This window comes from Brassica rapa, chromosome A06 (genome assembly GCF_000309985.2).
Source record: "Brassica rapa cultivar Chiifu-401-42 chromosome A06, CAAS_Brap_v3.01, whole genome shotgun sequence".
In the NCBI taxonomy this organism is placed as follows: domain Eukaryota; kingdom Viridiplantae; phylum Streptophyta; class Magnoliopsida; order Brassicales; family Brassicaceae; genus Brassica; species Brassica rapa.
Window position 1 is genome coordinate 6,503,108 of NC_024800.2, and position 25,008 is coordinate 6,528,115.

At 39.6% G+C, this 25,008-nt stretch overlaps 7 protein-coding genes across 9 annotated transcripts; 4 read left to right on the forward strand and 3 right to left on the reverse strand.

The window, feature by feature from the left end:
- Positions 1-32: 32 nt before the first annotated feature.
- LOC103872410 (protein PHLOEM PROTEIN 2-LIKE A8) lies at positions 33-23,605 on the reverse strand. Of its 3 annotated transcripts, none has more exons than XM_033274150.1 (4): positions 3,804-4,038; positions 2,959-3,341; positions 818-2,874; positions 33-495 (listed from the first exon to the last, which is right to left on the reverse strand). In XM_033274150.1, exon 4 carries the CDS (start codon positions 474-476, stop codon positions 195-197), a length of 282 nt encoding a protein of 93 aa, XP_033130041.1. In that variant the 5' UTR covers positions 477-495; positions 818-2,874; positions 2,959-3,341; positions 3,804-4,038; the 3' UTR covers positions 33-194. The 3 variants fall into 3 exon arrangements, with proteins under 3 accessions (XP_033130041.1, XP_009149052.1, XP_009149053.2); XM_009150805.3 differs by lacking the exon at positions 33-495 and adding an exon at positions 4,113-4,626 and having other exon boundaries at positions 2,529-2,874; positions 3,804-3,982; XM_009150804.3 differs by lacking the exons at positions 2,959-3,341; positions 3,804-4,038 and adding an exon at positions 23,573-23,605 and having other exon boundaries at positions 818-974.
- LOC103872411 (scarecrow-like protein 5) lies at positions 9,876-11,141 on the reverse strand. The gene has a single exon (XM_009150807.2). The coding sequence runs from the start codon at positions 11,118-11,120 to the stop codon at positions 10,092-10,094; it is 1,029 nt and encodes a 342-aa protein (XP_009149055.2). The 5' UTR covers positions 11,121-11,141; the 3' UTR covers positions 9,876-10,091.
- On the forward strand, positions 11,236-14,241 carry LOC103872634. Its single transcript, XM_033272874.1, has one exon. The coding sequence runs from the start codon at positions 11,236-11,238 to the stop codon at positions 14,239-14,241; it is 3,006 nt and encodes a 1,001-aa protein (XP_033128765.1).
- LOC103872412 (probable ubiquitin receptor RAD23a) lies at positions 15,454-18,340 on the forward strand. Its single transcript, XM_009150808.3, has 12 exons — positions 15,454-15,759; positions 15,891-16,052; positions 16,385-16,423; positions 16,516-16,554; positions 16,643-16,716; positions 16,817-16,994; positions 17,075-17,200; positions 17,271-17,336; positions 17,523-17,570; positions 17,652-17,761; positions 17,879-17,963; positions 18,061-18,340. Exons 1-12 carry the CDS (start codon positions 15,694-15,696, stop codon positions 18,175-18,177), a joined length of 1,110 nt encoding a protein of 369 aa, XP_009149056.1. The 5' UTR covers positions 15,454-15,693; the 3' UTR covers positions 18,178-18,340.
- LOC103872415 (probable protein phosphatase 2C 6) lies at positions 18,578-21,158 on the forward strand. Its single transcript, XM_009150810.3, has 5 exons — positions 18,578-19,404; positions 19,593-19,940; positions 20,001-20,118; positions 20,197-20,420; positions 20,487-21,158. Exons 1-5 carry the CDS (start codon positions 19,150-19,152, stop codon positions 20,988-20,990), a joined length of 1,449 nt encoding a protein of 482 aa, XP_009149058.1. The 5' UTR covers positions 18,578-19,149; the 3' UTR covers positions 20,991-21,158.
- Positions 21,223-22,596, reverse strand: LOC103872414 (syntaxin-51). Its single transcript, XM_009150809.3, has 5 exons — positions 22,295-22,596; positions 21,990-22,195; positions 21,806-21,906; positions 21,689-21,733; positions 21,223-21,514 (listed from the first exon to the last, which is right to left on the reverse strand). The coding sequence occupies exons 1-5, from the start codon at positions 22,507-22,509 to the stop codon at positions 21,383-21,385; spliced, it is 699 nt and encodes a 232-aa protein (XP_009149057.1). The 5' UTR covers positions 22,510-22,596; the 3' UTR covers positions 21,223-21,382.
- On the forward strand, positions 22,776-24,743 carry LOC103872416 (F-box/kelch-repeat protein At1g16250). The gene is given in 3 exon segments (XM_033274149.1): positions 22,776-22,903; positions 23,024-24,172; positions 24,432-24,743. Coding segments are annotated over 2 exon segments (1,137 nt in total). The 5' UTR covers positions 22,776-22,901; the 3' UTR covers positions 24,159-24,172; positions 24,432-24,743.
- Positions 24,744-25,008: the final 265 nt, after the last annotated feature.

The following is a 25,008-nucleotide window of genomic DNA, read 5'->3' on the forward strand; positions in this document are numbered from 1 at the left end:
TGTTCATGGAATCACCACCGCCCCCAAAACTCTGCAAATGTATACTCTCATCTCTTCGATTATAAAAATCTCTGGTTGTTCACCATGGAGTAATAAAAATAATACACACAAATAACATTGGACGATCAATTTAAAAAAAAAATAATGTTGGAGATCAATAAGAATAAGGTGGGGGTATCAGCTTCCATGCCACACTAGAAGAATTTGAGTTTGCCTTTGGAGATAGCTTGAACGTGTTGTAATTGACACATTGCCTTCTCTTTCCCGGTCAAGCCATAACATGTGGAGGAGTGCCTAGCGCCCAAAGTGACGGCAAAGTAAAGATAAACAGTGCAGAGGACGGCCAAAAGAACCAAAGCGGTTAAGAGATATCGATGCCTGTTGACAACGGTGGAGCAGCTACCCAAGTCTTCCCACTGCTTCTTCAGAGACTGGTGTCTCCTTAACGGTGAAGATACAATCCCATCAAGAACCATGGCTTTGGTATAACCAAATCTGCAAATTTTCACGCAGTGTCATTGACTTTCACACAAATGCACAACCAACCAAAACTAATCAGATTGAATGTAAAGTATATATATAGGCTTTTATCAATCGTAAGCCATTATGTTCGAGATAATTAATGTCAGTGATCAACAGCACTCCAATTCGCAAAACGACAACGTTTCGATCAATCGTGGCATCGATCTTTAACAACGATTCGTCGTCAATGCACATTGGATTCGAGAAAATGGACGATCGATTTGAAGGATACGTAATCTGAATATCATCCCCATAGCTGAGGAAACAGATCAAAAAGAAGGCGGAGAAAACGAACCGGAGACACAGGAAGAGGTGAGAATCGGTTAGAGATCTGGAGAAGAAAAAGCAGCTGCTTCCAGCTCCGTCGACAGCAAGATTAGTCCCGCCGCTAAACGATGTTTTCTCCGGCAGCGTTTCCGATATTGAGATTGAGAGATCAAATTAGTCTCCTCGCCGGATGACGCCGTACGCGGTTTGTTTAAGTCCGTTACATAAGACGGGGATCTAGCGATTTTTATATTACAATTTTTTTAAAAAGATAAATAAGGAAGAGAGAGAATGATTATGCGTTGTTTAGCTTCCACTCCTTTTTGTCTTTTAAAAGATGATGATGGGCAATGTGTTGTTTTGGATATAATGATTGGCATGTTCTAGATGGCGTTTACGAACAGGCAAAAGAATATACCTTGTTAATTTGGAATCGATGGAGAGACTTATTTGTGTGGAGGTGTATGGTGGACGTGAGAGAATGTGTTCCAACCGCATCCGAAAGTTGCGTGGATCGTGAAGCGGTCTTGCTTGTCGGGTTATGAAATCTTGGTTTCTTTCTAGTAGGAGATGATATTGTTCGGCAGGCCATAGGCGGCAGCGATAGATCCGAGTTGAGAAGACTGTGTGTATTGGGTTCTTGAAGTGGATGATATCGTCGGTTGGCCGAGGGCAACTTCGATATATCCAGATCATTGTGTTTGCTATCTTGGAAGGTCCTTTGCACTAATTTGTCTTTTTTAGGTTTAGATGTTTATTGTCTAATGGGTTTGAGTTGCTGTTTCTAGGTTCTAATCCGGTTTTGTATTGAACCTGGTATTTTACTATGAATGAATATTTTCAGATGGGAAAAAAAATTTACACTATTTTGGTGACATCCAGATTTAGAAAGAACTTTTGTCTACAACTTATTCACAAATTTGGATTAAAAAACACCTGATACTCTAGTAAAATCAAGAGTACAGTATGACACAGAGTCGTTTTTCATTTTTATGTAATATATACTTGCTTGTGTCAAGTAATGCATGAATTGCATCATTGAATGCTGTTCAGTGGCCTCAGGAGTAGTTTCATTCGGTTTGGTCTGGTCTCGGTAGCCTCAGGAGTAGTTTCCAACATCCCAGCACTAGAGTGAGTCTCTGGTGGATGGGGACTGCTCGGTCCTGGTGTGTCAAAGTGTTATGTTTCATGGAGTAGCTGCTCACCCTGCTTTCCTTTTTGTTTTAGGTAGTGACGAGTTTGTTACCCACTCGCTTTTAAGATCTTTGGTTGTATTGTTTTAGGAATTTTCTAGATTCGTATTGTGAAACATCATCTGTCTCTGTTAGCTTCGTGTTAAGGATGGGTGTCGTTAGTCTCTGTTGGGTTTGTGTGGCGAGTCTTTCCAGTTTTTCGGTTTGTATTCAAAACATTGACGCGAGTCTAGGGTTTGTACCTTAAAGCGTCGTCGGGAGACTAGTTCGTGCTAAATGGCGTCGTCGGTTTTCCTAGCGGCCTTGGCGGAAGATGATCAGAAATTGTAGTTTTTAAAATTTGTTTCAGATTTTAGTTTACCGGTTTGTTAATAAGTCTTTTTACACTTTTTTGGACTTATGCAACTTTGTAGTTTCACATTTATACATATTTAAATGTATGAAAAGACTATTAAATACTGACCAGCAATTGTCATATATGTGTTCATGCTCCTATGTATATTCGCAACATTAATGTGAAACGAACGTTTTCTACCTCATATGACATCATTTAAAAAAAAAAAATTCACATCACACCATGATAGAAGTACCATATATCTTTCTAAGCAGAACTGAGTATAGAAATGCTAACTCATTATTGATTGTCTAAACATAATGATAACAGGACCATTTTGCAAATTAAACCATAAATTATTATGAGATCAACTACTACCATTACTATATTTTTGTTTGTTCAAGCGACTCTTTTCCATGTTCTTGTCAAACAAAATGCATATCTCTGGAGTCTCGCCTCGAGGCTTAAGCGTGATACGGCTTGTTTCTGGGGTTGGACCCTGTCCCGGGGCAATGGCTTCATGAGGAGCTACAGAATTGCTTCCAGTGAAACTTTTGTCTACACAATATATTTTTTTTTGTAAAAAACAATGATTAGATTTTGCAAAATTAAACCATAAATAATTATGAGATCAACTACTACCATTACTATATTTTTGTTTATTCAAGCGACTCTTTTTAATGTTCTCGTCAAACTCGAGCCATTTCTTGCAAGGCTTGTGGGGACCATACTTAAGCCTACAAAGGCTTGTTTCTGTCGGAGTTGGACCCAGTCCCGAGACAATGGCTTCATGAGGAGCTAAAGAGTTGCTTCCACTGAAACTTTTGATCTTAGCTTCAGGTGGACTCTCTAGGTTTCCTTTTTGAGCCTTGGAGGATATGAAAGAATCCGTTTTCATTGCAGAAGTTTCTCCTTTTACTGGAAGTTTCTTAACAAGACAATTTTCGGCTTCCACCAAGGGAATGGCTTGTAGCAATATCATGATTTCCTTGACGATATTGTTAATAAAATCGCTCTCTGATAAGCTACAAAAACGAGTAAGAAAACAGACAAAATGAGAGACTTCAGTTAGATCCACCAAAGAAAGTAACCAGAATCAAGTGTATACATATTTCCTGATTTGATGAAACCAATAATAGAACTTATATAACAACTTACCTCCCTGAGGTAGGTAGATTTTTTTGATCAACAGGTAGGTAGCTTAACATATAAGTATATGGCAATTTTTTTTTTAATATGAACTAATATATACTCATGAAAAGTTGTTGTTTATTATGAAAAATCCATAAATCTTACATTAGTATGGACCAATTTAACTTTTTTACTAACTTTAACAAGTAACAATAACTATTAAAAAATGTCAAGCCTTTTCCAATATATAATATTGACGCCCTAAAACATCACACTTTCACTAGCATTTAGTAGAGATTTCTTACATATTTCAAAGAATGTAACGAAATAAGAGATTTAAATGATATGATTTGTACCTTTTATCATTGAATGTCAACCCAGTCTTACCGGAGACACAAGCCAACGCCTCTTTCCATTTACCGACTCTATGTTGCTCAGACCGATACTCCCGCTTCAAACGCCTAAAATGAATGCCAAAATCTCCCTCACGGAGTTTCACGTCGTATGTAGTGACATTGTAGAAGATTGGAAAAATCTTTGGGATCGATAGAGATTACATATGCATTCTCATAGTTAGTAGTAGTAATACAATTTATATGCAGATCTACACTACTAACAAGATACAGCATTGGTCTAGCTAGCAAAAGAAAACACAGATCATATACCTTGAGTTTACCTAGATCTGCACGTTCTTTCATCTTCACAAGCTCATCCAAACACCATCTTGATTCCGTATACCTTCTTGAGAACACGGCTACCGCGATCTTCGACTCTTCGATCCTCTTGAAAAGATTGTTTATATCTTCACCTTTTTTCTCCTCCTTGTCTATAAAGACATTAATCGTATTCCTGCGAAGGGCATCCACGAGATGGCTTATGAAGTTGTTGCGTAGCTCATCTCCACGGAAATTGATGAAAACTTGATGTTGTGGAGGCAAGACCTTGCGGTCCATTGAAAAGTGATATATAGATCTTTCACTAGACGAGATAAAGAACTAAAGAAGATGATTGGTGTTTATTGTGGAGACGCTTAGCTTTTCAAACCCCAAAGATGTATACGCTTAGCCGTCAACTCGAGTCATCAACACTCGTTCTTTATTATATTTATAAAAAAAACTATATAGTGTACGAAGCTTGACTTTTTTTTTTTTGGTAAAATTGTACGAAGCTTGACTTTTAAGTGCATTGACAAAAGAAGGAAATTAATTGGAAATTTCGAAGATCCAATCATAATTTATAAATTAATTATAACCGACCGGAACACATATATTAATATACAAAAGTGTAAAGAAAAGAACGTTAATGTGGCTCACGTGGGATAGACTTCATCTTGTCTGGTTGGTTCGTTGCATCAGATTTTTGTATTCGTAGGCGCATTTACTAGAAGATTAAATAAAGAGGTTAGACATTAGACAACCGATGGAACATGGCATAACAAAAATAAAAATACTCCCTCTAAATTATTAGAAGATGAGCTCAAAGAGTTCGTTACGATTCAAAAGAGTAAAGAGTAAAGTGTTCGTTTTGATAGAAGAATGCTTCATAAACCTTTAGTTAGAGAAGCTATTTTGAAGGCTTGGAATTCTCCCGGTTTCCATAATTTCCCTCCAGTGTCTTCTCGTCTCAGTCAATGTAGGAAAACGCTTAGTCAGTGGAAAAAAGAATTCCTCAGCAAACTCTCATCTTCGGATTATCAAACTTCAAGATGATCTTGAGAAGGAGCAGTCTTCTTTAGTTCCTTCTACTCAAAAGGTTTTTACACTCAAAAAAGATCTTCTCTTGGCTTATAGAGATGAGGAAAACTTTTGGAAACAAAAAAGCAAAGATGATTGGATTCTTCATGGAGATGGGAACTCTAAGGTCTTTCATGCTGCTGTTAAAATTTCAAGAGCTAAGAATTCAATCGCAAAGCTTTATGATAAAGATGGCAGAGTTCAAAGGTCTGAGGCATCTAAAGGTCAGGTTGCCATTGACTACTTTAAGGATCTTTTTAAATCTTCTAACTCAGAAGATTACAGGTCCTTGCTTAGAAACATTCAGCCTAAGGTTACTGGAAGAATGAATCATTTTCTTACTCAAAAAGTCTCTCCGGATGAAGTTAAAGAAGCTGTTTTTTTCTATCAGACCTGATAGTGCTCCTGGAGCGGATGGGATGTCTGGCTTCTTTTTTCAATCATACTGGGACATCGTGGGTGAACAGATCACAAATGAAGTCCTGTCCTTTTTTGAAACTGGAGTGATGCCTTCGGAATGGAATTATACACAGATTTGCTTAATTCCTAAGAAGACTAATGCCTCTCTCATGTCTGATCTTCGGCCTATTAGTCTTTGCTCTGTTCTGTACAAAACAATATCTAAGATTATGGCATCTCGGCTCAAGACTTGTCTACCTGATATTGTCTCGCCTACTCAATCAGCTTTTGTCTCTGATCGGCTTATCTCCGACAACATTATCATGGCGCATGAAGCGATCCATAGCCTCCGCTCTCATGACTATATATCTAGGAATTTCATGGCGGCTAAGACAGATATGTCTAAAGCGTTCGATAGAGTTGAATGGAATTACTTGGAAGCTCTTCTTTTAGCCTTGGGATTTGATGTTAAGTGGGCATCTTGGATTATGTCTTGCGTTTCTACGGTTAAATATTCTGTGCTTGTAAATGGTCAATCATATGGTTTCATCTCTCCAGAGCGTGGACTGCGTCAAGGTGATCCGATCTCTCCCTTCTTGTTCGTTCTCTGTGCTGAAGGTCTCTCTCATATGCTTAACCAAGCATCGGATAATGGATCTTTGCAAGGCATTCAATTCTCTGTTGAAGGGCCAGCTATTCATCATTTGTTTTTTGCAGACGACAGTCTGTTTCTCTTCAAGGCTGACTTGCTTCAATGTCGTGTCTTTCAAGAGATCTTCAACAAATATGAAGTAACTACAGGTCAGATCATAAACCTGGAGAAATCCTCTCTTACTTTTGGAAAGAACATTGATATTAATTTGAAAGAGGAGATACAAGTTCAGTTGGGGATTTTCTCTGAAGGAGGTGCTGGTACATACTTAGGCCTTCCTGAATGTTTTAGTGGTTCTAAGGTTGAACTCCTCAATTACATTCAGGACAAGATGAAGGGTAGGATGTCTGGTTGGTACACAAAATTTCTTTCTCAGGCAGGGAAGGAAATTATATTAAAATCGGTAGCTTTAGCAATGCCTATTCATGCAATGAGTTGTTTTCGACTTCCTAAAACAACTTGCAGGAATTTGACTGCGGCTATGGCAACGTTTTGGTGGTGCTCTCAGGAAGATAAAGGGAAAATTCATTGGCTTAGTTGGGATAAGTTGTGTGTCCCTAAAGATCGTGGAGGAATGGGGTTTAAAGATATAGAAATCTTTAATCAATCTCTTTTAGCCAAACAAGCTTGGAGAATTCTCTCTTCTCCCTCTTCCCTTCTAGGCAGGTTTCTAAAGAGCAGATATTTTCCCAATAAATCCTTTTTATCAGCTCCTTTAGGATCTAGACCCTCTTATGCTTGGAGAAGTATTCTATATGGGAGAGAGCTTCTAGTTAAGGGGCTGAGGCATATGGTGGGAGATGGATGTTCTTTATCGGTTTGGTCCTCTCCATGGCTGGTGGATGGGGATAGAATGCGTATACCGCTCATGAAGAATATCCTCGTTGATCTCAACCTCAGAGTATGTGATCTGTTACTGCCCAACTCTCATAACTGGAACATCTCAGCGCTGGAAGATAATTTTTATCCTCAAGATATAGAGATCATTCTCAAGATCAAACCTGTTATTTCATCGCCAGATTTCTACATCTGGAATCACTCTCGCTCAGGGGATTATACAGTTAGGTCTGGTTACTGGTTTGCTGAAAAGGAAGCAAACAAAGAAGCTTTTGTATCAGGAAGTTTGCTACCATCCTTGAATGGTATAAAGGATCGTATTTTGTCACTTGATACTGCTCCTAAAATCAAAATCTTCTTGTGGAAAGTTATCAGTGGAGCCTTACCAGTTTCAGACAAGCTTATAGAGCGAGGTATGAAGATTGATACTCGTTGTCAGATATGTGGATTGGAGGGAGAATCTATAAATCATGTCCTCTTCACCTGCACCATTGCAAGACAAACCTGGGCAAACAGCAACTTCCCTCATCCTCCTCATGGGTTTGATCCTTCCTCTGTCTATTCCAACATCTTCTATGTTTTAAAGACAAGGATCAATACACTTGTTCCAGAACAAATAAGAAGAAAGGGACCTTGGCTTATCTGGTCTATATGGAAAAATCGAAACTCCTTTCTTTTTGAAGGTAAGATCGCTTTAGGTCCTTCTCTTATTAGATCGATTGATGATGAAGTAGATCACTGGTATCTGATCAAGAATGCTGATAAACAAGAAAAAGCTATTGATTTGGAAAGAAAAAAGAGGATCATATTCGGATGGAAACCTCCACCAATCTCTTGGCTTAAGTGTGATATCGCTTCTGACTGGAACAATAGTAATCATCAAAGTGGTGCTTCTTGGATATTGCGAAACAGTGAAGGCAAAGTGCTAATGAATGGTAGAAGATCTTTTGTTGGAATTTCGAGCAAACTTGAAACTTCTTTCGAAAGTTAGAATTGGGCATTAGAATGTATGAAGACCCTACACTTCAATGCTATCATTTTTGCTTCTGACGATCATGATATGATTAGTGCAATTAACAAACCCTCAGCCTGGCCTTCACTCAAGTTTTACTCCACCAAATTATCAGTGTGGTTACGTGATATTGTGGACTGGAAAGCTCAATTTCATTCTCAAAAGGACATCAAGGGAGCTAAACTCATCGCTAGAAGTGTGATCAAGGAGGATCTGTTTCAATCCTATATTGCTGTTGGCTATCCTTCATGGCTTAGTCATCTGTTTATCTAAGCTTTCTTTGATTGATTTAGATCCTTCTTGCCTTTTGTATTGGCCTTTGTAAATGTTTTTATTATAATAAATTATTAGTGTTAAAAAAAAAAGTGTATAAGCTAATATCTGTTTACAGTGTATTGTACATGTATTTATACTACCGGTTTATACATGTTAACCATCGGTTTAATCCTAATGACTCAATAACCAACTTTATACTCTAATATAAATATCAAATAACAATAACCATGTTTTTTTCTTCCTCAAAGATTATATACATGGAGGGATACACCCACAATCAACAATCATATAATCACATGAAGATGAGATAAACCATTACAGACATCCCACATTTACCCCCAAAACATTGTCCATACAGTGACCACCAAAGAAAAATAGACAAAAGTGAAACCCTAAATCCTGGGAATCGGATATACAATAAAAACAGATGTTCACCTTTTTCTATCAGCTACCACTGCACCTAACCATTGAGGGAAACCTCTGGCTACATAATTAAGGACTGTCTCCAGTGGAGACTCCACTGATCCACTGAGGCAAATTTACATTTCTAGCAACAAAAAAGTACATTTCTTTGTGTTTCTGGTTGGAAAGTGGCCATGCCCAACGACATTCTATAACTTTAAGAAGAACTGCATCCTTTCCTGCAAAGATCATATTATCAAAACGATGAGAGACTTATGAAAGACCATGCTCTCAAAAGTCCAACAAAGAGCTTTTAACTTTGCTTCTTGGTAGATTCAAATTAAATATATTACCTATTATTAGATAAAAAAGAATAATAATTTATGAAATAAATTAACTGTCTAATTGAATTTCAAAATTTTAATAGTCAAACTCAGTTCCGAACTGATCCAATGGTTTGCTGGTTTCTAAGTTTTTGCTAGTTTGATGGTTTTTATGGGAAATTACACTCTATAGCTACACAAAAAAACACAAATTAGCTAACTAACCAAAATCTCCTTTTATCTCTTTCATCCTCTTCCTATCTCCCTCCACTCTCCCTCTATAAATCTAATTTTAGTTTTTTTTGCTATTTCACAAATTCTCCATTTTTATCTAGTTTACTTTTTCTTTTTTGGTTTTACCGTCAATCCGAATAATTTTCGATTTACGATTAATCCGGTTCAACCACTGGTCTGGTCCGGTTTTACCTGGTTGAACCATCGGTCTAGTCCGGTTTTAAAAATACTGACTAGTTTAGTTTTACATATGGAGAATTGTAAACTTTTCTTTTGTTAATTAGGAAAATTTAATTTTCTACCTTACTCTCTTTGACCTGAAACTAACTTGCATTAGTACCAAAAACATAGCTTACCATAGCTTAAGATATCTTTTACCGGATTTTAAACTAGAAGCACAATAAAACCAACTCAAACGCTTGAACCTAGTCCACTAAACACTTCTTTTATTTAGAAAGAAAAACGCAGAAAATCTAGTTTCCTAGTGTCGGTACTTGATAACAACAAGGAAAAGAGTTCAAATCAAATTTAAAACAAGAAAATCTCATCATTTATCACACTAAAACATAACAGAGTGCTATAAAGTTTTGTCAAATCATAGGTTTCTTGTGAAAATAAAAACATAATATTTAAACACCAACACCAACCTTACTACTACTACTACTATTACAACATTTGACAAATGTTTCTTCGGTTCATAAGTTTCTTTTACTTTTACAAAACAGAATCAACGAACTGTAAACATTATCTAAACTCCTCTTGCAGATCAAGCAAAGTTACCTCCAAGCACAAGAAGTGATAAGAGGCTGATTCTTCCACCCTAAATACAATGCTCCATCCCTCTCTTCAAGTGTATACTTCTCCGAGTAACTCTCAAGCAACCCTTTGATCGTTGCATTCGCATAAGAGCTCAACGGATAAGGCTTGAAACCCGCCATGTGAAACCTCGACCTCCACTTCCCCAAAGGCTCATGCCTCTCCTCTCTTTCAACCCCTTCACAACCTATCAGATTCACAACCTCCCTAGCCAAGCAATGCTGCTCCACATTGATCCTCTCCTTGTGGTCCCTAGCGAGCTTCACATCTATGGACTCAAAAACCGCCAGGTAATGGTTCATGGTCTCCACAAACCGGGGAAGAAACGGCGCCGTGTTTGTGTTCGCTTCTTGCTCAACCAAAGTCACCACGTTGGGAGACAAACGCTTGACAAGCCTCAGCAGCCTGTCTCTGTGATTCTCCACGGTCACACTCTCATCAGGCATGTGGTGAAGCACAAGAGGGAAGTTAACCGCTAAGGCCTCACCGTTTCTAACTCCAAGCTTCTCTATCTCAACTTCCGTGCAGCACAAGGCAGCTCCGTGGAACTCAAACGGCACACCGCACATCTCAGCGAGCTTCCCTAGCCTCTGTCCAACTAACTCAAGCCCTCCTTGTCTAGCAAACGATGATCTAGGATCATCAATCCCCGTGATCCTCACCCTCGGAGGTCCACCAGGACGAGCACCGAGAGCACGGATCAAACTCACCCACTGACCTCCCTGTGAGATTTGAAAATCTATAATATGCACAAAGCTCTCGTTCTTCACAGCTTCAGCTATAGCTCCGTTAGCAGATTCGTAACCGAACTTGAAGTAAGGACAAGCCTCGTACAAGATGTGCATGTAGGTAAGAAGCTCAGGACCTGTTGGGTCTTTGCATCTCAAAGCTTTGTAGATTGAGCTACCAGAAGAAGCTAGCCTAGCGACGAGACCTTCGAGCATATACGCTCCTAAGCGCTGAACAGGCTCTCCAGAGACAGAGACCATTTCTGAACGTTTTTGGCGTCAGAAATGTAGGGAGTTCTGGCTGCGGGAAGGTGATCGGAATACTTCATATTTCCACAACTGTGTTAAAGGAAGAAAAGCCAAGAACAGAGTTTTGATGCTTAAAGATGTTCATGGCGTTGAGCATTTCTCAGAAGGAGCTAAAGGACACATTGCAACCGAGTTCTATCGTGATTTATTCATGAGCACAAACCCCTCTGACCTCCAAAGTCTTTTTACAGGCTTTACTGCAAAAGTCACAAGAGAGATGAATGGAATGCTTTGTAAGGAGGTCTCAACTGATGAGATACGGAAAGCAGCATTTTCAGTCAGAGGCAGTAGTGCTCCAGGGGAGGATGGTCTTACTGGTGTTTTTTACCAAAAATACTGGCACATTGTTGGTCCGCAGTTATCTGCGGAGATACTTGGCTTCTTCAATAGCTCGGTGATCCCTTCAGGCTGGAATCATACACAGTTGAGTCTCTTGCCCAAGATACCGAATCCTACTCAGATGGGAGACATGAGGCCGATCAGTCTTTGTTCCGTTCAGTACAAAATCATTTCAAAGATTTTATGTGATAGGCTCAAGTGTATATTACCAGATATCATCTCAGACACACAAGGTGCTTTTGTTCAAGGGCGTTTAATCTCCGATAACATTGTTATTGCCCATGAATTCGTTCATGGCCTGCGAACCAATGCATCTGTGTCTAAGGAGTTCATGGCAATTAAAACTGACATGTCCAAAGCTTATGACAGAGTTGAATGGTGTTTTATGGAGGAGCTTCTTGAGAAAATGGGTTTTGATCGTGTCTGGGTCCGCTGGGTGATGGCTTGTATCACTTCAGTCTCATACTCTGTGCTACTTAACGGGAGATCCCATGGTTTTATCAAACCGGAACGGGGAATAAGACAGGGCGATCCTTTGTCACCTTTTCTCTTTATTCTCTGTGCAGAGGCACTGGTTAGTAAGCTTAACCATGCTGAAGAAAGTGGTAGACTAACTGGAATTGGGCTCTCGGCTAATGGTCCTAGGGTTCATCACTTGCTTTTTGCCGATGACAGCCTGTTGTTGTGTAAAGCTAACGAACTCGAGGGTACAGAAATTATGAATTGTCTCAAGGAGTATGGGGATGCTTCTGGCCAGAGAATTAATTTCCAAAAGTCCTCGGTCATTTTCGGGTCCCAAGTACTAGACTCGACGAAAGCAAATGTCAAGCGAGTGTTGGGGATTGATAGAGAAGGAGGAGAAGGCACCTATCTGGGGCTTCCTGAGTGTTTCAAAGGGTCCAAGAGAGAGCTGTTGAGTTTTATTAGAGAGAAGCTTCAATCTAGACTGCATGGATGGTTCGCTAAAACTCTATCATTGGGAGGAAAAGAGGTTTTACTTAAGTCTGTGGCCATGTCACTCCCGGTCTACGCTATGTCTATGTTCAAACTTCCAAAAGACGTGTGTGCCAAGATCACAAGTGCCATGACAGAATTTTGGTGGGGAGGAGGCAATGGGAAACGCAAGATTGCTTGGGTCTCTTGGAAGAAACTTTGTAAGCAGAAGAAAGAAGGGGGTCTTGGATTCCACGATATTGTTAAATTCAATCAGTCCTTACTTGGGAAGCAAGCTTGGAGGATCATGAGCAACCCTAACTCACTAGTAGCCCGGGTGCTTAAGAGTAAATACTTTCCGAACGTGGATTTTCTCCAAAGTAGTCTGGGGTCTCGTCCTTCTTACGCCTGGAGGAGTATCCTGCACGGAAGAGACGTGTTGAGTAAAGGTCTAGTAAGAGACATTGGGAATGGGGAGCGATCAAATGTATGGTCAGTGAATTGGATCATTGATCCAATCCCTAGAACACCAAATTATAGGCAAGATAGTATTGTGGACTTGACGCTAAGAGTTTCTGATCTGCTACTCCCCTTATCTTCTTCTTGGGATGCAGCACGTGTTAGAGAAGCCTTTACTGATCATGATGCGGAGATCATATTGCGCCTTAAGCCAAACAGGAACAAAGAGGATGGGTACAAGTGGGGTTTCACTAAAAATGGGGAATATTCTTCACGTAGTGGGTATAAATTCCTAGACTCCCTACCTGACGAGAATGGGCTTATCCAACCTTCGCTGCCACCCCTGGAGAAAAAGCTTTGGAGTTCGTTATGGAAGATCAAAGCTCCGGCTAAAATTAAGCATTTCCTTTGGAAAGCACTCTCTGGTGCTGTGGCGGTTATGGATAGACTTCGGAGCAGGGGAATTCAGGTTGACACTACGTGCAAAGTGTGCAATAGTGGTATCGAGACAATCTGCCATCTTTTGTTTACTTGCCCAATGGCCAAAGACACTTGGGAACGGTCAGCTATTACACTACCGGCTGCAGGTTTCTCTACCAATTCTGTCTTTCTCAACATATATCATCTGTTAGAGCAGAGTAAGAAATTTCCAAAGAACTTGAACGTGAACTCTTTTCCTTGGATCCTTTGGCATCTATGGAAGGCGAGAAATGGACTGGCTTTTGAGAGGATTCAGTACTCCTCTGTGTTTGTTGTAACTCGGGCTAAAGAAGAAGCTAATGTGTGGTTTGAGGTTAACTCTCCAAGAATTGAGGCATCACAAGTACCTCACCCTACTGGTGATAGTGTTAGCTCTTGGGCTAAACCCCCTACGGGTTTCTTGAAATGCAATGTGGGAGTCTCTTGGGTAAGTCAACATGTGCATTGTGGTGTTGCTTGGATCTTACGTGACAATAAAGGCAAAGCTATCCTTCACAGTCGGCGTGCCTTCTCTAATGTTAAGTCACAGCGAGATGCCGAGCTCCTAGGCCTTCAGTGGGCAGTCAAGGACATGGTCAACACCCATCAACACAACATCATTTTTGACTCCTCGTGCGGGTTGGCAAGGGATACTTTCCTCAATATCTCAAATCACATAGAGCAGGCTCCTATTACAAACGAGATCAAGTACATGTTGTGCTCGCTGCAAGATTGGAGTTTTCATCATTCTGATCAAAGGAAGAATACTATTGCGCAAGAGATAGCAGTTAGTGTAACATCGGACCATCGTTACCATTCTTACATAGCTGTTGGTGCACCGTCTTGGTTATCTCGGAGGGTGGCTAGCGAGGCTATGGCTTAAATGGCTGGAGGCATCCCTTTCTTTATTATTTATTGTCTTTAGATGTCTAATGACATTCCTTCTTTACTATGTTGGTTTCTGTCACTGCCATTCGTTTTTTTTTTGTTTTTGGGATGTCGTCTCCCTTAACCCTTTAGTGGGTGTACTTCTGTGAATCTTCATGGTTCCATTTGAATAAATTCATTCAGTGTTAAAAAAAAAGATTCAAATTAAATACTAGCGAAAGATTTCCTACTATGCATGATAGTCTCTTCTTCTTTGTCTCTCACTAACCAAGAGACTCCTGCCACCAAGGACCAAACAACCCCAAAATTACATTTTACCGGTTTATAAGGGGATTTTTTTTTTCCACGATCTCATTTGTTCCTTTTCCATACATGCTTCTCTTTTTTCACCTTGTCTGTCAAGCTGTTGAGCAACGAACCAAACTGATACTTCATCATGAACCTTATAACCAATATCCACTGTCAGATTCTCTCGTCTTTCAAACGTAAACTTATTCCTGTTTTTTCCAAATAAGCCAAAGCACACGCATGGAACACGCATGGATAACGTCTTTGTACCTCAAGTGGAATCTTGGTGTTTTTGATCATTTGATTCAGGCAGTTCATGTTCACAAAGATAGAATCAGAATGAAACCATTCTCTAGAGTGGGGAAATTTGAACGAGCTCTAGCTACCGCGCATGTAAACAATACATGATTTGGAGTTTCATTTTCAATACCACGATGTTGGCACAACAAATCAACTTTCATGGTCTCTTCAACAAGTCACTTGTTTCTTCGATTATCTTCCTTGACCGTGAGTTCTGAGCTTCATAAATCTATAAGAAATTCAAACAAACTTTTCATGAATCTTGACTTTGTAAAAAGAAGATTGGCTTTTTGCTGGTCCATTTATAGCTTAGATTTAAATATTTCATTTGATCAAAAAAAAATATATATATATGTTTCATTTCAAGTAATTTAATGTCTCGTGTAAAATAAAACAATTCGAAGTGAACAAAATAAAATTTTGAATAAAAATCCTTGAAATTACTAATTTGTAAAAACGTCATATTTTGGTCTTTTTGGAGTCACATGCTTCACTTAAATATTACTGGAAAATAGTTTGAAATCAAAGCAAAGTTGTTAAAAATAGTTTAAAATCAAAATGGAAGTTACAAAAATGAAAATTAGTTTTAAATGAAAAGGGAAGTTTCACAAAAAATTGAAAATACGGGAGAGATATTTATATCATAGGGTTAGATCGTGTGTCACGTGCGATGCACAAGGATTTGGCGGTGTCTTGCAGCGAACCGCACGTGGGTTCCTGTTGGCGCGTTTTAAAATCCGAAACGCTCGGTTGATTGCGACTGCTGTAGAGTTGTTGTTGGAAACATCGCTCCTTTAGGTCAATTCTCTATCTCACCGGACTCCCCCGACGCCGCCGGTAATCGCTTCAATTCGTCGACATGAAGCTCACCGTTAAGACGCTCAAGGGTAGCCGTTTTGAAATTAGGGTTCTGCCCACCGACACGGTCAGTCCCCTTGTCTTTAAAGTACCCATTTATCGTAAAATACGAATTTGATGAATTGCTAGATTCAAAATTTCAAGTTTCTCGATTAATGTGTTAGTTGAGTGGAGTGTGTGTATGTGTTGTAATTGAAGATAATGTCGGTGAAGAAGAGCATTGAAGATTCACAGAGCAAAGAAAGTTATCCATGTGGACAGCAACTGTTGATTCACAATGGAAAGGTTTTGAAAGATGAAACTACTTTGGTGGAGAACAAGGTCACCGAGGAGGGGTTTCTTGTTGTCATGCTTAGCAAGGTGCTTTTATTTTTTTTTTTGTATAGGGTGATGCAGTTTCTGATTTCTATCATCTGGTATAAGGGTACAAGGATAATGTTTAGTATGAGCAATAAATGAGATGATTTTTTTTTTGTTTTAATCTTGAATAAGTAATAGGTTACGAAACGCTACAAGATAACCTATGTTATACTGGTTCTTCAAACCTTTGGTGTTCTGTTTAATTAATTATTAACAGCTGAAGAACTTGCATGCTTTGTTTTTTTTCTTTTCTTGTTACTGAAAATTACATATAGTTCTTTGCCTGTGTCGAGGTGACAATATCCTTACCTTTTGTCTTTTGCTATTGATAGAGCAAAACTGCAAGTTCAGCTGGTCCATCTTCTACTCTGGTAAGCGTATTTCTTTTTCTTTTCTCCTTGGTGTTGCACATCACTTTATCAGTCCAGTGTTCTCATTGCAAAACTTTGTTCATATCTCACAGCCTACTTCCACGACCACTTCTACCCCATCTTCAACTACGGTAATTTTCTTGCATATATGTTCTTGTTTATCCAGTCACCATTTGATTTCCTTGGTTCATTTAATACAAGTTCGTACAAATTAACCAGCCTGCAGCTCCGTCCACAACCCAATCTATAGCTGTGCCTGCTGCAAATTCTACTCTTGCCCAAGTACAACCGGCGTAAGTTTCATTCTTTGACATAAGAGGCTTCTTGGAAAAAAAAAAAGTTAGTCTTCTTTAACATATGTTAACTGAATTTATATTTTTATTGTCTGTATAGGGCACAAAGTGATACCAATGGCCAGACTCCGGCGACTTTAATTAGTGGCAGTAGTGTGGAGCAAAGGGTTCAACAAATAATGGAAATGGGAGGAGGCAGCTGGGACGAAGAAACAGTTCTTCGTGCACTTCGTGCAGCGTATTACAACCTCGAGAGAGCAGTGGATTATCTATATTCTGTATGCTCCCACTTCTCTGTAACAGTCTTCTTTGAATGTTTTAAGGGAATGAAACTTCTGAGATTTGGTTTTGCTTTCAGGGAATTCCTGAAAGTGAAGATGTTCCACTAACTACCATATCGGGAGTAGGATCTGGTGCAGAACATGCCGCTCCTCCTCCTGCCTCTGGAGGACCTAATGCATCTCCTTTGGATTTGTTTCCCCAGGTAAGAGCTTTGTATTTTTGTGCATTGAAAACGTGTTTGTTGAAGTTAAGTTCCCTTGTTATTTACCCAGGAGGCAGTGTCTGATGCGGGTGCTGGAGATCTTGGATCGCTTGAATTCCTCAGAAGCAATGATCAGGTTGTCGTTAAATCCTTATTCCTTCTTTTCTTTTCTTAGATCAAGTAGAATGATGATTTGGAACTTGGTAGCTAGATTTGTTAGAAGCATGTTTCATCACCTTCAGGGACGTGTATATTGCTGTAATCATTCGAGACGCAGCGTCCTCCTCATACGCTAATATTGTTACGTTTCCATTTGTTTTAGTTCCAACAATTACGATCCATGGTCAATTCCAACCCCCAGATTCTGCAGGTAAGTCAGCTTTTGGGTCCACAGATTAGTAGCCTGACCTTTTTATTGTTTCTGAACATCTCATCGTTGCTTCTGTTACAGCCTATGCTTCTAGAGCTGGGAAAGCAGAACCCACAACTTCTGAGGCTAATCCAAGAGAACCAAGCCGAATTTGTTCAGTTGCTCAACGAGCCGTATGAAGGATCTGACGGGTGAGTACTCTCTAATATAGTCTGCAGATCGTTTTCTTGGCTTGGCCACTGGGTGATTAACAAAGCAATCACGTCTATATATTGTCCCATGACTCTAATTGACTGCAAAACTGTCAGGGAAATGGATGTTTTTGACCAACCGGAGCAAGAGATGCCCAATGCAGTTAACGTTACTCCTGCAGAGCAAGAAGCGATTCAACGGGTACATACATACACACATTCCTCATTACAATTATCACAAATATCAATTTTCTCCTGTTTTCTAACTCTTTGCCTTAAAACCTCTTAATTGATAACAGCTTGAGGCAATGGGATTTGATAGAGCATTAGTGATAGAAGCCTTCCTTGCGTGTGACCGTAACGAGCAATTGGCTGCTAACTATCTGCTAGAGAACTCGGCAGATTTTGAAGACTGAGTTCCCACAACAGAGCACAAGAATGAAAAAAAAATAGTTCTATTCCTAATCCCATCTTTCAACTGAACCGTTCGTTTTAACTCTACTCAGAATCTCAGATGATCTCATATCTTATTCTTACATCATCTCTCATATTATTCATAAAGAATCGTTTGCTTTCCAACGTTTGCGATTAGCGTTTGTCTTTGTTAGTAGTTGTGTGTTGGTACAAAGCCAATCATGCCCAAGTAAAAGCTAGAGTGCCAACACATTTTTAAACTTCAGTCTTGGGGACAAAAAGAAAAAGAAAGAAAAATAGTGTTAATCTATTCGAGCCTCTGTTATCAAACTAGAGGCATTTTATTCAACCTTTTCACAAAGAAAACGGAATGGGACGTTATGAAAATGTTAAATCATTGAGCTTTGATGAAACAGCAGAGGACAAAAGTATGCGTGTCCAGTTACAATTGGTTATTCTAATTTTTGAATGTAACAGTAAAGAATAATTTTAAACTGAGAGATAAATAAATGACCTCACGTGCACCTCGTTATCGTGCTGCTGCTGCAGAACTAAGCTACGACCGCTGTCTGATTATTTCACTTTCACCCTCACTCACTCAATTCTTTTGTCGAATAAAAAATATATTAACTTTATGCTTTATTGAATAGTCTTCACGGAAGTGGAGTTAGTAAAACTTTGTGCTCTGGTCTCTCTGTTCAAGTTTTGGCTTCTTTTTTCCAACAGAGAATCGTCAAAACAGCTTACGAGGTTTTGATTGTTACTACGGTTTCATAAAGATGTAAATTTGTCTCTCTCTCTTTCTCTCAGTTTTTTTCATTTTGATGTTTGTACTGGAGGAAGCTGGTGAGTCTTTTAACCGAGTATTTATTGCCGACCAAACCAAAAAGAAGTCTCTGATACATTCTTAGCTTTCGTTTAAAAAAAAAAAAGATTTGTAGATTTTTCTCTCCTGGTTCTCTGTGTGTTTTCAAATGGGTCTGTGTAGTTCGAAAATCAATAAGACCACGAGGAGCGGAACTGAGACAACAAGCAACGCCATTACCACGGTGGAGAGACAAGGCTCCGGGCGGCAAAGGAGGGAGAAAGATTTAGTTAGCGGCGGCGAAATCAAAGAGGCTGAGCAGTTGGTGGGTCCGCTTGTTGGTAATGGTTCAAGTGAAAGTGCTTGTCTTTATACACAACAAGGCAGCAAAGGAACTAACCAAGACGCCATGCTTGTCTGGGAGGTTTGTTTCTTCTTTCCTTCTTTACTAAAAAGAGTTTCACTTTCTAGGGGTTTTGTTTCACTATGATGAAATGTAGCATTGTCTGTTATAATCTCTTGTTGCTATTTATGTTCTTCTTGTGATGTTCTGAACGTTTAGAAGCAATCTTAGTTACTGCATGAAACTCTTTTTTTTTTTTCCAATTTCAGAATTTCTGTTCAAGAAGCGATACAGTGCTATGTGGTGTATTCGATGGACATGGTCCGTTTGGTCATATGGTTGCTAGGAGAGTCCGAGACATGTTACCTTTCACTTTATCAACCCAATTGAAAAAGACTTTAGGGATGGACTCCACGAGCGTCATCAACTCTGCTACTTGCATAGATGAAGAAGAGCAATGGTGTGAGAAAGACGACAAGCTGCCACTTCCCCAAATGTATCTCCCTCTGAAACGGGCGTTGCTCAAGACTTGTCAACAGATGGATAAAGAGTTAAAAATGCATCCAACCATCAACTGTTTCTGCAGCGGAACAACTTCTGTTACCGTCATCAAACAGGTGAAACTCCGTTACTTTATACTCTCATTGACTATGTAGATTAACTGCTCTTGGTTATAGGGTAAGGATCTGGTGGTGGGGAATATTGGTGACTCGAGGGCTGTTCTTGCGACGAGAGACGATGAGAATGCTCTCATCGCTGTACAGCTAACCATAGACTTAAAACCTGATTTGCCAAGTATATATATACATCTCTTCCCTTAACAGTTGATCATCTTGGAAGCATGGACTTGACTTTCTTCTCTATGTATGTCAGGTGAATCCGCAAGAATCCAGAGATGTAAAGGTAGAGTGTTTGCCTTACAAGATGAGCCTGAGGTTGCACGTGTGTGGCTACCAAACAGCGATTCACCTGGTCTGGCAATGGCTCGAGCTTTTGGAGACTTCTGTCTTAAAGATTACGGTCTGATCTCTGTTCCGGATATCAACTACCGCCGCCTCACTGAAAGAGATCAGTTCATTATTCTAGCCACTGATGGGGTACATTCTTCTTCTGCTTCTTGTGTTTTTTTTTAATCAAAGCAGCTAAATCTCTGTTTGTGCTAGGTGTGGGATGTTTTGTCAAACAAAGAAGCTGTTGATATTGTGGCTTCAGCTCCTAGTCGAAACACTGCGGCTCGTGCTTTAGTATGCACAGCTGTTAGAGCGTGGAGGCTCAAGTATCCTACTTCCAAGAACGATGACTGCGCTGTAGTATGTCTCTTTCTTGAAGATTCAGCATCCATGGAAGTTTCAGAAACCGTTAATCATTCACGTACAGAGTCTATAGAGAGTGTCACTATCACATCAAGCAAAGATGGTGAGAAGAAAGAAGAGGCTTTACCAGAGACCGATGAGATTGTACCGGTTTTGGAGATGAAGGAAGCAAAAACGTCTGAGAGTTGCAGGAATGAGTCCAAGAAAACAACAACACTTGCTGAATGTATATCTGTCAAGGATGATGAAGAGTGGTCGGCGTTGGAAGGCTTGACTAGAGTCAACAGTCTCTTGAGCATTCCTAGGTTCTTCTCTGGTGAGCTCAGATCAGGTAGCTGGAGAAAATGGCTGTGAATCAACAAATACTCAGAAAAGTGAACAAACAAACAATCACTGATTTTCATTTCATGATTGGTTTTCTTTCCAATGATGACATAAAAATCAGTGTTTACTAATGTCACAAACTGTTTATGGTTTCATATAATGAACTCGAGACTAGTTTTTTCGTGGAAGATGTCTTTACAGATACGTTTATGTCTCTGCCTTTTACTTACTACTAGCTCTTTGATATTGATGATGACAACAATTGAGAAAACTGAACACATAATATATACTTATTAAGGTTCTCACAACAGAAGAGGAATGAAAATCACAAATGTGGAATCAGAAGATACACTGAGACCATTCACACAGAGGCTGGAAATGAACTAGGGAGAAACTAATAAACAGTTTCTCTGACATTGGGATTACAAATACTTAACGAGCAGCCATATTACAACAGCGAGACCAACGATCCCGAGCATTGACAAGAGCATCGACATGCAAGAACAACCACTCCTCATATTCTTGTTCATGACAGCAAGGTTCTTTTGCACTCTCTGTAATAAAAAAAAAAACAAACGGAATATATCAATGCCTATACTAAAGTTAATTAGCTTGGAATAACATAGTTTTTGGTCGAGCACCAGATCAGGTAAATCAATTGTCTTCATGCATGGATCAACATTAGCTTATGACTAACCAAAGCAAATTCTTGAAATATTTTATATTACCCGTAAGCGAGAGTCAGTAACATCCACATGGTAGTCTAAGTCATCCTGCATACAACCCCAGGCTTTGTTACAACAATGAAAACCAAATCAAGGCAGCCAAAAAAACAAACAACATACGATAAGCCTTGTCTGCAAGCCAAGCTCCTCATTAACAGCTAGAGCAATGTGTTTTGTACTCATCACTGTTTCCTCCAACTTCTCAAGCCCTTCATCTTGTTCTACCTCGCCAAAAAAAAAAACAAACTCAAACAAAGAAACTAATACAAAACTAAACCAACAAACTACCCAAAACAGCTTTTACCTCTCATAACTTGTCGTTGAAACCCAACAATCCCTTGGTTATCCATGCTAGCAACTCTACTCATGCTATCATCCGCCTTTATCTCCGACCCAAGCAAGCTGTCTCTATTAGCAAAGTTGGACATGTTCAAAGCACTCGCCATCTGATTCGCCTGCGATCTCAAATTCCCAATCATATCCTTGCGCCTGTTCATCTCCTTCTCTGAGCTGTGACAGTTAAGTAAGTATTGATCCATTCACAATGTCAAAGATCAACACTTTTCACTTAAAAACTGTTAAAGCTTAGAGCTTTAGTGACTTGCTTACATGGGCTTTCCATGGATTTTGGCAAGAAGAGACTGGAGACTCTCTAAACGTGTTCCGAAAATTGTGATCTTTCTTCGTATAGCTGAAGCGCGACGCTGAGCGTCAGGCCCTGTTAAGGAAGACTTGTTCCTTTCTGAGATCATTCCGTTTATATCTTCAGCTAGTTTTAAGGCCTCGTTGTACTCTCTCATCCATGAATCCGACGAAGACGCCATTGACCGTGATACACAAACCACTTTCAAGAAAAATTATGAACAAAGAGAAAGTGAAATTAAGAGATCAGCTTTCTGAACGGTGACAACGAGATCAAACTGTAGAAAGGAGAGATCTTTATCTGAAAGCTGGATCGAAACGACGGCGTTTTGCGGATGATGTTATAGAATGTGGGAGGGGGTTAATAACTATTTTACAGAAGTTAAGTGGATGAAAACGGAAAAGATATATAACTGAAGGACCAAATATTGAAACTATTCTTGTCTCCCTTTTTTCTCTGTCTCTTGGGTAAAGTTGTGGACTTTAAGAGTGACTGTTGGGGTGGTTCTAAAGCAAGTTCGAGCAAGGGGATCGATCGGAATCAGTAGACATTCTCAAGTCTCAAGCTCGAATCATGTAAGCTTTAGCTCTCTAATTAGTTTTTCACACTGTTAAAGTTTGATCCTTTTACATTTATCCACGGTTGAAGATACGACCTTTAAGCTTTAACCTTTAACATAGCGTCTATGTTTTCAGGGGGACCATAGAACAGTCTATCATCCCAGGTTTGCCTGATGATTTGGCTTTGAGATGCATATCGAAGCTTTCTCACGCCTATCATGGAAAGCTCGAATGTGTCTCTAAAGATTGGAGAGATCTAGTTCGATGTGAGGCTTACTCTTGCTATAAAGCTAGAAATGGATGGTCAGAGAGCTGGTTGTTTGCTCATTCTAACAACCAATTGGTTGCTTATGACCCTGATGCTGACCGGTGGCATCCACTGCCTAGGAATGAAGCTATTCAGGATGGTTGGGATCATTCTGGTTTTGCGTGTGTTTGTGTTTCGAGTTGTCTTCTTGTGATCGGGGGTTGCTATGTGTCATCGTTTCCTCGTGAGGAGCCTTTTGTTGTCACTAATGTCGTCATGCGGTTTGATCCGTTTAAGAAAGAGTGGAAAATGGTTGCTGGAATGAGAACACCGAGGACTCGCTTTGCTTGTGCTGCTGTCTCTGGCAAGGTTTATGTTGCTGGAGGTTTCAATTTAACGCAATCCAGTTGAGTTTCATCTGCTGAGGTTTATGATCCTGTGGCTGATAGGTGGGAGGATTTACCAGCAATGCCTGGACCAGAAATGAACTGCTCTTGGTTTGGGTTATCGTACAAAGGGTCATTTCATGTGCTGAGAGCTGGAGAGCAAATTTCTACTCAAGCCTTCAGTCCATTAGAGATGACTTGGTCCACTGTGGTGGATATCTGGCCTCTCCCTAGGAAGATGAATTATGCTGTTCAGGTGATGAAAGATGATCGACTCTACTCTATAGTAACCCAAGTACTGGGAGGAAGTTTGATCCAGACTAGGGATACAGATGATGAAGGAGAATGGTATACTCTTGGCTCAGTTCCTTGTGGTGTCGTTCTTCCTGATGATCCGAGAGAGCCACAGGTGCTCGGACACGGGTTTGCAGCTCTAAGGGATGAGCTTTATGTTATAGGAGGCCGGTTCCTTAAACTGGAAAAATCAGGTGCAGGGGGATTTGAGAGATTGTCTGTCGTGAGGGTATGTGACCCTTTAGTTAGGCCTCTGATCTGGAGAGAGGCCAAACCTATGTACCTTCCAGCCGGTGGGCCTATCACTGGGTGTGCATCCTTGGAAGAATCATCTCCACCTTAACCAAAGGTGATAGATTCTTTCTGGATGCACACATTATTACAATCTATCCTTTATGTTGTGTAATTAATATTTGCTTTAGTCTTTTAAAATACAAGTAACCTGCCTCTTCATTTCTCCTGCCGAGTCTTGCATGGCTTGTGTGTATAAATAAATAATAAGAGTTGTGTTCTTTTCATATTAGCATTTTATAGTCATTTACTTTGCAGTCTATCATCGTTGCATTTCGACAAGGATACGTTACTAACACCCTTTCATAATTCTTCTGTGTGCTGTGAATCTGTGTGGTGGTCCTTTGTTGAGCAAGGACTTGGTTCCATTACTTGTCAAAGGATACAAGTTATCAGTGTGCGTGGATGCTTTTGTTTTAAGGAAACTAGTTATCAGTGAAGGAAGGCAACCTATAACTATAATGCATTTTTTCGGGTAAAAAAAAGCTTCGAACAGTTTGATTTGAAGTGAATTCAATATGTTAATGATTTGAACAAGTTTATTCAAGCAATTACTGCATCACTCACATTCAGTGTATTGGAGGGTTAGTAAGCTACTAAGCTTCATGTATTTTGTTATGCGTCTTTTTCTCCTGCACAGAGGTGTATCATAAATTCTGAATACAAACCCAACACAGAACATGCTATTAGGATTACAGAAATGCATATTTATATGAAATCCATATTAATCAGAATTCAGAAAACTGTACATTTACAGGATCCTAAAGGGAAAATAATACATTACGTATAAAGAAATTAGAGAATCCGTTGTCATGAAAAGGATATTTGAAAAGTAACCCCACGTTGTTGCTTATGAATATAGGATCTGATGAAATTGAGAGTCCCATTTAATGCAAAACCGT

Excerpts from the sequence above, each read along its gene's own strand:
- LOC103872410 (XM_009150805.3), bottom strand. The coding sequence starts at position 4,400 with ATGGACCGCAAGGTCTTGCCTCCACAACATCAAGTTTTCATCAATTTC. Across the intron at positions 3,983-4,112 it reads CAGATCTAGGTAAACTCAAG|ATTTTTCCAATCTTCTACAA; the intron begins GTATATGATCTG and ends TCGATCCCAAAG. Across the intron at positions 2,875-2,958 it reads TAAACAAAAATATAGTAATG|ACAAAAGTTTCACTGGAAGC; the intron begins GTAGTAGTTGAT and ends TATATTGTGTAG.
- LOC103872411 (XM_009150807.2), bottom strand. The coding sequence starts at position 11,120 with ATGGTCTCTGTCTCTGGAGAGCCTGTTCAGCGCTTAGGAGCGTATATG.
- LOC103872634 (XM_033272874.1), top strand. The coding sequence starts at position 11,236 with ATGCTTAAAGATGTTCATGGCGTTGAGCATTTCTCAGAAGGAGCTAAA.
- LOC103872412 (XM_009150808.3), top strand. The coding sequence starts at position 15,694 with ATGAAGCTCACCGTTAAGACGCTCAAGGGTAGCCGTTTTGAAATTAGG. Across the intron at positions 17,201-17,270 it reads CTTTGGATTTGTTTCCCCAG|GAGGCAGTGTCTGATGCGGG; the intron begins GTAAGAGCTTTG and ends TTATTTACCCAG. Across the intron at positions 17,762-17,878 it reads CCGTATGAAGGATCTGACGG|GGAAATGGATGTTTTTGACC; the intron begins GTGAGTACTCTC and ends CAAAACTGTCAG.
- LOC103872415 (XM_009150810.3), top strand. The coding sequence starts at position 19,150 with ATGGGTCTGTGTAGTTCGAAAATCAATAAGACCACGAGGAGCGGAACT. Across the intron at positions 19,405-19,592 it reads ACGCCATGCTTGTCTGGGAG|AATTTCTGTTCAAGAAGCGA; the intron begins GTTTGTTTCTTC and ends TTCCAATTTCAG. Across the intron at positions 19,941-20,000 it reads CTGTTACCGTCATCAAACAG|GGTAAGGATCTGGTGGTGGG; the intron begins GTGAAACTCCGT and ends TCTTGGTTATAG.
- LOC103872414 (XM_009150809.3), bottom strand. The coding sequence starts at position 22,509 with ATGGCGTCTTCGTCGGATTCATGGATGAGAGAGTACAACGAGGCCTTA. Across the intron at positions 22,196-22,294 it reads AAAATCCATGGAAAGCCCAT|CTCAGAGAAGGAGATGAACA; the intron begins GTAAGCAAGTCA and ends TAACTGTCACAG. Across the intron at positions 21,907-21,989 it reads TCAACGACAAGTTATGAGAG|AACAAGATGAAGGGCTTGAG; the intron begins GTAAAAGCTGTT and ends TTGGCGAGGTAG.